Source organism: Phascolarctos cinereus, unplaced genomic scaffold (assembly GCF_003287225.1).
Source record: "Phascolarctos cinereus isolate Bilbo 61053 unplaced genomic scaffold, phaCin_HiC Scaffold_5;HRSCAF=322, whole genome shotgun sequence".
NCBI classification, from domain to species: domain Eukaryota; kingdom Metazoa; phylum Chordata; class Mammalia; order Diprotodontia; family Phascolarctidae; genus Phascolarctos; species Phascolarctos cinereus.
In genome coordinates, this window is record NW_027555958.1 from 358809519 (window position 1) to 358819705 (window position 10187).

At 48.0% G+C, this 10187-nt stretch overlaps 1 protein-coding gene across 1 annotated transcript; it reads right to left on the reverse strand.

Moving 5' to 3' along the window:
* Positions 1–993: 993 nt before the first annotated feature.
* HLX (H2.0 like homeobox) lies at positions 994–7658 on the reverse strand. Its single transcript, XM_020982225.2, has 4 exons — positions 6029–7658; positions 4978–5157; positions 3813–3997; positions 994–1957 (listed from the first exon to the last, which is right to left on the reverse strand). The coding sequence occupies exons 1-4, from the start codon at positions 6687–6689 to the stop codon at positions 1490–1492; spliced, it is 1494 nt and encodes a 497-aa protein (XP_020837884.1). The 5' UTR covers positions 6690–7658; the 3' UTR covers positions 994–1489.
* Between the last annotated feature and the right edge of the window lie 2529 nt (positions 7659–10187).

Here is a 10187-nt window from a genome sequence, read left to right on the forward strand (position 1 = left end):
TTGTGGAAGTCACTTCATCTCTTAGGTCTCAGTTTCCCCATCTGCAAAATGAGCGCATTCGACTACAGTAGAGATTCTTGATCTTTTTATGTCATGGACCCCTTTGATAGTTTGGTAAAACCTATGGACTGCTTCTCAGAATAATATTTAAAAATAACTGAAGGAAAGGCTAAATTTCACTTAGTGGTTAGTGACAATAAAGATGTAATTTTTTCCATCCAAGTTCAGGGGGCCCTGAAATCTATTTACCCCTTTGGACGTTCTTGGATCCCAGGTTTAGAAACTCCTAGAATAGGACTCTCTAACATCCCCGTCTAGTTCTACAATTCTTTTATCTGTGTGTCGTTCTTGGTAAATGACACCAATAACTTAACGTTCTCCACAACTAGAGGTGGGCTGGGCTGAACCACCCTCAAAGACATAAACTCTTCTGTCTGGTGCCTGGAATCCTCCAGGCCTTAGCAGCATACTCAACTCGAGCAGCTGAGCTAACCGTCCCCTCCAAGCACCACTGGACATTCCAGGTTTCAAAGGAACTTTCGGAGGGGGAATTGGTACAAATTCGTTGGAGTTCTTAGCGAAAGTCGATCTGCTTCTCAACTAAAAGCTCATTTGGAGTACCAGGTGCCCATTGCCTCTCCCTACACTGACCCTGCCCAGGTTCTCAGAGGACTGACCCGCCTGCAAGGAACTGTGCCCAGACAGGTTAGATGTGATCAGTAGCACAAAGAATCACTCAAATGATCCAGACCCCTTACACTGGAAAGTGAGATGGTTATTCTATCATTGTGGTTGTTATTGACTACACTACACCTATAAAAAGCGTTTCTCTGGTACTCAGTCTTTCGCAAAACACTGTAGTTCCAGAAGCTTGAGGCTATTTACTGCTAACTCAGCTCCTCTCTCTTAATAGGCTATGAAGGAAGGCCGGGATCGAAAGCTGCAGCCCATCTGGGCTCCGGGAGCCGCCGCTCCCCATTGAGCCAAGCTGGCTTTACAAACCGTAATAAACATTTTTATTTACAGGACTGAGTCGCTCCCAGTGCAGCAAGTCCTGGGCCAGAATACAGAAAGCAACGCGACCACTAGGGGGGAGGTGGGGAGAGACAGTTATGTCAAACACTTCACACTGTTTCTTCCCACCTCCCTCCTCCACTCCCCCCCAAAAAAAAAAATTTAAAGGTTTGTTTGGTTCGAGTAAGTGTCGGATCATGTTGGAGGGAGGGGTATCAATCAGTATCTGAGAGTCCCTCTTAGCATAAAGAGAAAGGCCCGGGATAGTGAGAGTCACACAAAGGAGGCAGAGAGTATATGTATAGAAGGGGTCTCCGCCATTGCCCGAGCCACTGTGGTCCTGTTAGTAATACCTGGTCCTTGACATAAATTAGTAAGAAAGGCCCACGTGGCAGGGAGTTCATAAAAAGGGTTCCTCCACCCCTCACAGCCATGCACCTCTCCCTTCTGCCAGCCGACTAGCTGCCAGGCCAGCCTATAGGCCGCCAAGCGGTGCGGGCTCTGGACTTTCATTAGCTGTGCAGTGGAGAGGCAGCGGCGTCTGCAGCTCTGGGCTGCAGCTGCCGTTCATACTGTTATTGCTGTTGCTGCTGCTAGTGGTGGTGGTCGTGGTGGTCGTGGTGGTCGTGGTGTTGGGGCTGGTGGAGGAGGACAAGGAATTGGAAGAGGAAGAAGATGAGGACTTAATGACGCTGGTCTGGTGTAAGAGCTGCTCAGTCCCCTCAGTCCTTTCCGTGTCGCTGGGGACCATGTCCAGGGACTCCGAATCGCTGCTCTCGCTCTCTCCTTCAGACCGGCTGGGGCTCCTGTCCTCTCTCTCACATTCGGCAGTCGGAGCAACGCCGGCCTGCTTCTCCGTCGGGTCCTTCTCTTTGTCTTTCTGGGCCTGTGCTTCCTTGGAGTGGCGCCACTTCATTCTCCTGTTCTGGAACCACACCTTGACCTACGGGAAAACAAGGGATGAGACAGGCTGTCCCTGCAGCTACCTTGTCCCTGTAAGAGAAGTTGGTCCTTATTCCACCTTACACTTTTCTTTCTGGTCCCCTCCCCCATTTAAGCCCTTGATCCCAGGCACTTGGATTCTGCTGGGCAGGAACTGTAAGTTTTTCAGTCCCTTACGGAGGGAAAGACATCCCTACAGACCCAGACTCTCGGGCCCCTTCAAGATCTCTCCCTTCACCGTTATATCTTATTTTAAAGAATATATTTAAATATACCCAGCACGTGCCAATCTAGCAAGAAGTTTGGGGGCAGAGAGAAGGCAACGGGAGAGAGAAGAATTGGACCAAGGGGAGACCAAGTTGGGGCAGGAGTGGGGTAGGAGATACTTGCAGCAGAGTAAGCACTGAGAATTAGTGGAGTTCCCAGGCCCGTTTGTGCTAAGTGGGTGATAAGGACACTGCCCACACACACACACACACACACACACACACACACACACACACACCCATATCTTGTATTATTAAGAGATAAAACAATTCTTCTTGGGGCTCAGAAAATTCTAGAATTAAAAAACGTGAAAAATAAGAAGGGAGTAGGGGTGGAGGAGAAACCATATAAATATATATGATCCCCTGGGGGATACACAGCGTTCACACAAGTTCCAGCTTCACTTTTAAAAATAACATCCGCAGCTGGTGGAAAACGGCTAAGGCAAGCCAGTGGGGTGTATGGGGGGGGGTAGAATTATAGACAGTCAGAATGAAAGAAAGAACGAGGGAAAGACCAGAAGGTGACTGGGTTTGTTCTTGTTATCTGAGCTGGGAAGGGAAGAAGGAAGGATAAAGAGAGAGAAAATCTTCTTCCTCTTCCCTCTCCCCCCTTCTCTTGCCTACCTAAGAAGACAGGGAACTATGATGACTTTTTGTAATCCCCTTTTAAATCTCAAGCCCCCTGAATTCTTGGTTCCTCAGCCTGTTTTCATGTAACTAGTGAATTCATAGATTTCCTTTTGTGTTGGAGATCAAAAAAAAAAAACCCAACAACGCATGAAACCTGCTGAAAAGCCCTTGCGTGTTTCACTAAAAGAAAGAAACAGTTTTCTCTCTGTTCAGGAAACCGAATCTTTCTTCAGAGACCGCAGAGTTAGAAAATTCGACTGGCTTCGGCTTGTCCACAGCCCAATTGCGGGGGAAAGGGGAGGAGGAAAAGGGGGGGGGAGTAAATAATTCCGTTTGAAAAGAGGTTTTCACTTCCTCACAACGAAGGATTTCACAATCCGGCAGCAACAACGACCAAGGAAGGAGGAAGGGGGAAAAAAATCTCTCGATTTACGAATTTTTATCTCCTTTGAAATAATCTGCCGCCTACGGAGAACTGCACTTCAGCCGAGGACATAATTATTATCTCCCGCGGCCTATTGGCTTTCTTGGTTGTACTTTCCTCTATTGGCCAAAATAAACAGGCAGGGTATATTGACATAAATCTTTAGGGCTGGACTAAGGCCCTTTTCTTCTCCTGCCTCTCTCTCTTCCCCACCCCCACCCATTCACTCTCTTCTCTTTTGCAACAAGATATGAGTTTAAATAAAGCCTCATGAAATTCAATATTTTATTTTTCACCAGTAAAGGGGGTGGGAGCACGTTTAAAATGCGTTTGCACCTTCCAGAACAGCACTACCCTGAAATAGCGAAAAGGAAAGGAAAGAAGGCCCCCCTGGATTCAAAAGGCAAGAGGCCAGGGAGCAAGGGCGCTATAAAGAGAACAAGAATCTAAGCTCCGACAGCCCTCCGGGGAGGGCCTGTCTGCTTCGGACCTACAGTATGAGTTAGATAGCAGCAGCAGCAAAAGAATCTTACTTGCGCATCTGTCAGGCCCAGCATCGCGGCTAGCTGCTTCCTATCCGGCTTCGTGACATACTTCTGAATCTCAAACCTTTTCTCCAAACCTTTCCTCTGCAGGTTGGAAAAAACCGCGCGAGACCAAGAACGCTTTCTCTTGTATGTTTGGGGCATGGTGTCCTTCGTTAGAACCGCATAGGGACCTGTGGTGGATGGGAGGAATGCAAGGGAATGGGGAGAAAGTGAGCAAGACAGGAGAAAGGGAAGGGAAGAAAGAAGAGAAGACAGGTTATTGCTAAATACACCAGGAGCGTGAGGGGGTTTCGTGCACGGACAAAGGAGGTACAACGTATTTTAAAAAATGTATTCTAACAGATTGTAGAGCTTCACAGAGAATTCTACCCAGAGATTCTCTGTTCTGTCTCTACAGAGTAAGTCTGAAACACTGAACACCACATATCTGTCAACACAAGCGAGTTAAATGGAAAGGAGAACTGAGGCAGTTATCTGGCAGTTATCTGGGGGGACGGGGGAATGCATTTACCTCTCCACTGCATGGTATGGGCAAAAATGTGTTCTGGTCTCAATGATCCAGATAACTGCCTCAAATTCTCTCTCTCTCTCTCTCTCTCTCTCTCTCTCTCTCTCTCTCTCTCTCTCTCTCTCTCTCTCTCTCTCTCTCCCCTCCCTCTCCCTCTCTCTCTCTGTCTGAAAAGGTCCCCCTTTTAGGTCTTTTACGACACGATTTTGGTAACTTTACAATCAATTTACAATCATAGTTGTGTTAAAATATTTTCCTTCCAGCTGATCCACTCATACACCAAGAGTCAGAATAGTTGCCCCATTTCCTGGTCCCACATGCAGTACGCCCTTCTCCCCACCCCCACCCCCGCCCCGCATCTCCGAAAGAGTACATTTGAAATATGACGGTGCTCTTCAATCACTCAATAGAAAACCTTTCACTTTAGATCATTTAAATCCGTTATCTACCCACCAATGCAAAGAATTTTAAAAACAATGATGGGGCTCCCTGTGTTGGGGGGGGCGTTCAGTGGAGAGAAAGCCTCATATTTGCGACTTTAGTTCAATTAGGGTTCTGTAGCTGTCGTCTCTTGTGCCCAGGGGACTACAAGACCTGGATTCTTAGCGTGGAATAACGTTCCCATAAGCAGGGTTTCTGTACCTGGAAAAGTGTCTTGAAACTGGTGCTGAACTGAACTTCGTGGGTTTGAGTTTAAGGGACTCAGGATACCAGAGGCCTCGTTAATAGGATCTAGAGACGCGAAGAAGTGGCCCGCAGAAGGCTGCAAAGCGGGGAGGTGAAGACCAGTTTGCCGGCCGGTGGTTAGTAAGGAGGTAAGATCTGTGTGCACAGGAAGAAGGAGAGCCCGTTACACCTCCAATAAATCCACACTCTCAAATCAAGACATAATACTTTATGTTCTTCCCTCATCCTCCCTTTTCTCCTACTTTTCTAAGAGATTATTAGTACGAGGGGAGATTTATCTGGGAATCCTGGAATCGTGACACTCCTTTACATCCCTCCCCTCCCTGCTCTCCTTAAGCCAAATATACAAACATAAAAAATAAAATAAAATAAAATAAAATAAAATAAAATAAAATAAAATAAAATAAAATAAAATAAAATAAAAAGCATGGAATGTGCAAGCACAGGCCACACACAAGTATATATAAAGTATTTTAGTTTAAACTACATAACGAAGTCACCTGTTAAATGTCTGTCTATACAAACAGCGGGAGTCCTTCCTTCCTTTTGTACCCTGAACTAGGTGCTCGAAGGTTTTAAGAATTTTTACCTGCTCCGTCCATGTTTTTACACAGTTGCTAGGGGAATTTTACTAGAGAACAGAGAAAAAGGAACAGAAAATCTTTCAAAGACGGGCAATTCTAGCTACAGATAAGTGGATGAGTAAACAGAGAATGTAGAATGAGTATATCAAGGACATATTATAGAAAACACAACCGTATTGAGGGGGTGTTTTTTAAAATGTTTATGGGAGAATACTTTTTTTAGGGAAGGCAAAGTTTAAGCTTAAATTTAAGCTATGCTTTGGCAAAGTTGGTCGGTTTCCTTCCCCATCCTTCCTTTCCCCCAAAGCCTTCCTATTAAAAAACAAACAAGGAAACTTGCAATCTTATTGGGGGAGGAGGGCTGTCAGAAAGATCAGTGGTCAAGGAGAAGCCTGACAGGGATTTCTGGATCAGGGACCTACCTCTCAACGTGTTGCCTTCCTTCACTTTCGGATCGAATTCCGCCGACAATATTCGGTCAATCCCAAACTTGAGGTCCTTGCTGGAGGGGGCTGGAGTTGAGCCGCTATGGTGATGAGGGTTAGCAAGCATCCTCGCCCCGGGGGCTTGGGGCTGAATGGCCCCAGGCCGATGTAGTGGTGGTGGTGGTGGTGGCGGAGGCGGCGGCGGCGCCTGCTGCTGCTGCTGCTGTTGCTGCTGCTGTTGCTGCTGCTGCTGCTGCTGCTGCTGCTGCTGCTGTGGCTGCTGGTGATGATGGTGGTGGTGATAGGCGGCCGAGAGTGGAGACAGCCTCTGGGGGAAGGCGGTTGGGACTTCGGGGGGCGCCACCACTGGAGTGGGTCGCAAGGGGGACCCAGCTGCAGCTTGAAATGGAGCGTGGGGATGAACTGAGCCCAAGTGAGCCGTTAGGGCTGTGGAGGAGCCCCCGGAGAGGCTCTCGGCCGCTGCCCCCGGCTCCCCGACACCCGCGTGCAGGATGTCTGCAATGCAAAAGGAGGGTTTCTTGACGGCGGCTGGATCCAGAGGGAAGGAACAGCCTGCTGCGCTGGCCGGGGAGCAGTAAGCCGCGGACCAGAGGCTGAAGTTGGAGGCGTAGAAGGGAGCCAGCCCTGCCGCGAACATCCTCGCTTGCTGGCCGCTGCCTCCGCTACAGCGCCGGCAGCCAAGGATTGAGTTGGGTAGAGAGGGGTGGGGTGCAGTGGTGGCGCTGTCTACTGGAGGCCAGAGAATCCGGACAAAAAACTAACAGCTTTCGCTTCTCCTCCAAGTGAAGACTGGAAGACACGGAAACTTCGCAAGCCGGAGGCTAGGGCCAGGCTCCAGTCCCAATCACTTTCCTTACCCCCCACAGCTTCTCCACCCACTTTAAGGACAGCTTTGCGCTGCCGTGCTCCCCGCTGGTCGAAGGCGAGTGAGGGGCCGCTGGGAGGTGGGGAGATGCGGGTCCGCGGGGGCGGTGGCAGGGGGACTGTCCCCCCCCAACCTCCAACACACACACACACACACACACACACACACACGGCTCTCGGGAAGAGTATAGAGAAAAGAAGTAGAGGGATGTAAAAATGAAAAACCAAAACAACTAAACCCTAACAGCTAAATTTAAAACAACAGTAACAATTATAATTTAAAAAAAAAAACTTCTCTAAAAACTATCAAAGTTTTGGCAGCAGCTCCTGCGTCAGCCTTGGGGTAGGACCTCAGTCTAGATGCTCATTGGTGTTAGTCGTAGCCAATGGGAAATGACCGGAGGGGAGGATTAGGAAGATGGGGAGTTACCAGTGGAGTTGGTCACGCCCAGACACGCCAAAGTAGTGACTGCAGTCTCTGGAGTCTGCTCCTGTTGCTGCTTGTAACTTTTTACCTAGAGGGAACACTGCCTGCCTCTGTCCTGAAACACCCCTATACCTTCATCCCCATCGGAAGGAAGGAAGGGTTTGGTAATAGAGCCAAACTTTGCCCCCTAGGTTCCCCTCCTAGTGATCTCCTAGGGAATCTGTTGATCTACTTCGGAGTGCGACATACAGTCCCTAACTTCCCAATGGAGTGCATAATTTCCCACTAGGCGTGCTAACCTGTTTTCTTTCCCTCCGTCATCCATGCCTCTTTCCCTCAGCCGAATTTTCTCCCAAGAAATAGGGACTATGCCTTATAAGTAGCTAGCCCTTCCCCCTGGGAAGCTGTCTTCTCTTTTCCCCATTAACCAAGCCGTTTCCTAGGATGCAGCAAGATGCTGAGTTTAAACCTACCCGCTCCTCTATGCTTTCAGGGATATCCCCAAGACAAGGAGGCGGGGCAGCTGCAAATTGGGTTCTATTCAGAGCTGTCACTCACTGACAACTCAAACTAGTGAGGTTTCAAACAAAGTAAGATGGATGTCTACAAATATCTCCCTGAAATGAAGCCAAATCCTTCACCCTAACTACGAAAAACTGCTCTGAAAGCTCTCAAATTTCTCCAAATAAGACACCCTTATTTCTCTCCTCTGCTGTAGATTTAAGGAAATAAATTGGCGGCTTCTCACCGACACATCCACCGATTGAGTTTATCTATGCTTTTGCAAGTCCCCAAAGCAGATATCCTTCGAATTGATTAATGCTAGAGTCGCATTCCATGGACAGCTTCCCAAAAGAAACAGTGTACAAGTCTACCTTACTTAAGATCACCCACAAATATCTAGTTAAGGTTTACGTCTCCCATTGTCTATTTGTATTTCTAGAGTACAGAGTAGGAAGGAGGGTTTTTTCCCCGGACTCTTTACAAATTCGTTTTGGAAATCATTCCGAAGTTGAGTTATGAGAAAATCCCTCGCCCCTCAAATGAACCATCGGCCATTCAAAAGAATGTATTATAGACTTTTTTCAGCAATAAATAAATATAAAAACAGTTTTTTTAAAAAAACCTAGAACATACTTGGTTTTTGAATTTACTACTAATTGAATTTCCAGCATCTTCCGACAGGAATTTTTTGATAAAGACAGAAAAGTTTGATTTTTTTTTAAGAACCCGAAGAGAACAGTTAAGCCTGATGCGTCCCTCGAAAGGTCAGGCTTTGGGTTTTGTCCATTAATTTCAGATCATTCTAATCCATTCTATGTTGTAAACCTAAGTTTTATTTTCTGACACGATGGTCTGCCCGCGCAGCAGTCATTTATTACCCCCCTGTTAGATCTCAGAATTGTTTCGTTGTATTTTTTCAACTGAGTTTCCTACTTTTTTCCTCCACCCAGGGACCCAGACTTTCTTTCCTTACACGGGAATGATGGAGCAATAGTGGATATATAGACAGGTAGTGAGATGAGAAGAGCGCGACTTTGCTCTCTATTGGACTACCAGGTGGTTTGCAAATGCCGAGACAGAGCTGAAAGCACCAAGCTGGGAAACAAACCAATTCAAGCAAAGTCCAAAATACTACATGGGGCTTATTCGATCTGTGAGTCAACTAGGTTGCTGCCTTCACCGGGATGTAGAACTGAAAGAAGAAGCTGACAGGCCGGTGAACTGTGGTCCATCATCCCTTCAGAGGCAAACCAGAATCACGATTAGCCCGGAACGCGCAAGGGTTGCTCCACTCAGATAACAACAGAACCTTTTGCACTTGGTCCCCAGAAAAGGTGAATTTGCCTGCAGCCAGCACAGAGGTGTGGTCGTCGAGTGTTGAGGGAAAGCACACTCTTTCCCCCCCCCCCTTTGACTAGACAGTCATTTGCATTCACTTATTAATTTGGCCCCTGTCAGCAAGCTACGTCTGACTACATGCAACCAGCCAGACTAAGGCCAGAGCTAGTCCCTTCTCAGGTTACTACCAGGCCCGACCTGCTCGCCTCGGCGACTGAAAATTGCTCCAAAGGCGACCTCCCAGCCTTAAGCAGAGAAAATCTTCCCAGGCCACAACGCACTAACTGTATAGACCGGACAGACACCAGAAGTGAAGCAGAAATTATCCCTCTGTTAAAAAAAAAAACACCACTCTACTTCTACCCCTTTATGCTATGGTTTCTGGAGACTTGGGAATAGGAACAGACTTATGAGATGGTGCGGAGAGCCCACTGGAATGAAGTCCCCACACCCCACCACCCTAGCCCAGTCCCTATATTCCCTCGGTCCTGGACGACCTCCCAGACTTCTAGAGCCAGGGTTTTCTCCGAGGAAGAGAGTTCACAAGTCAGCACATGGGTGAGGAAAGAGATCCGAGGGATGCTGGGAACTGAGGGGGCCGAGAGAGAGAGAAGCATTCCGAAACGGGACTCCCCTGCCCAGCACCAGGCAAACAGCCTGTGCGGGGGCTACTAGCGAGATTTCCACATCCAGTCCTCACCCAAGCAGTTCAGTCTCCCCGCACCCCTATTTTAGCTTTCTGGAAAAGACTGGGAGGAAAGAATGCTAACTCCCCCTACCTCTAGCTCTGCACCCCATATACCTCAATCTCCTCTTATGCGTTGTCCCCTAGAGTCAAGCTAACCAACTTCCCCAACCCCGAGATAAAAGCCAGAGAAGCTGCCCTTCTCCAAGTGGAGCTGAGTGGGGCCTACGTGCCCCTCTCCATTCTTCCCTCTTTTTTTTTTCCAGTGGTGTAAGGGATCCCAGTGGCCGAGGCCACCATCCTGGCCCCTAGCCTTC

Excerpts from the sequence above, each read along its gene's own strand:
- HLX (XM_020982225.2), bottom strand. The coding sequence starts at position 6,689 with ATGTTCGCGGCAGGGCTGGCTCCCTTCTACGCCTCCAACTTCAGCCTC. Across the intron at positions 5,158-6,028 it reads GGAAGGCAACACGTTGAGAG|ATCTTACCTCCTTACTAACC; the intron begins GTAGGTCCCTGA and ends CTGTGCACACAG. Across the intron at positions 1,958-3,812 it reads TGGGCCTGACAGATGCGCAA|GTCAAGGTGTGGTTCCAGAA; the intron begins GTAAGATTCTTT and ends GTTTTCCCGTAG.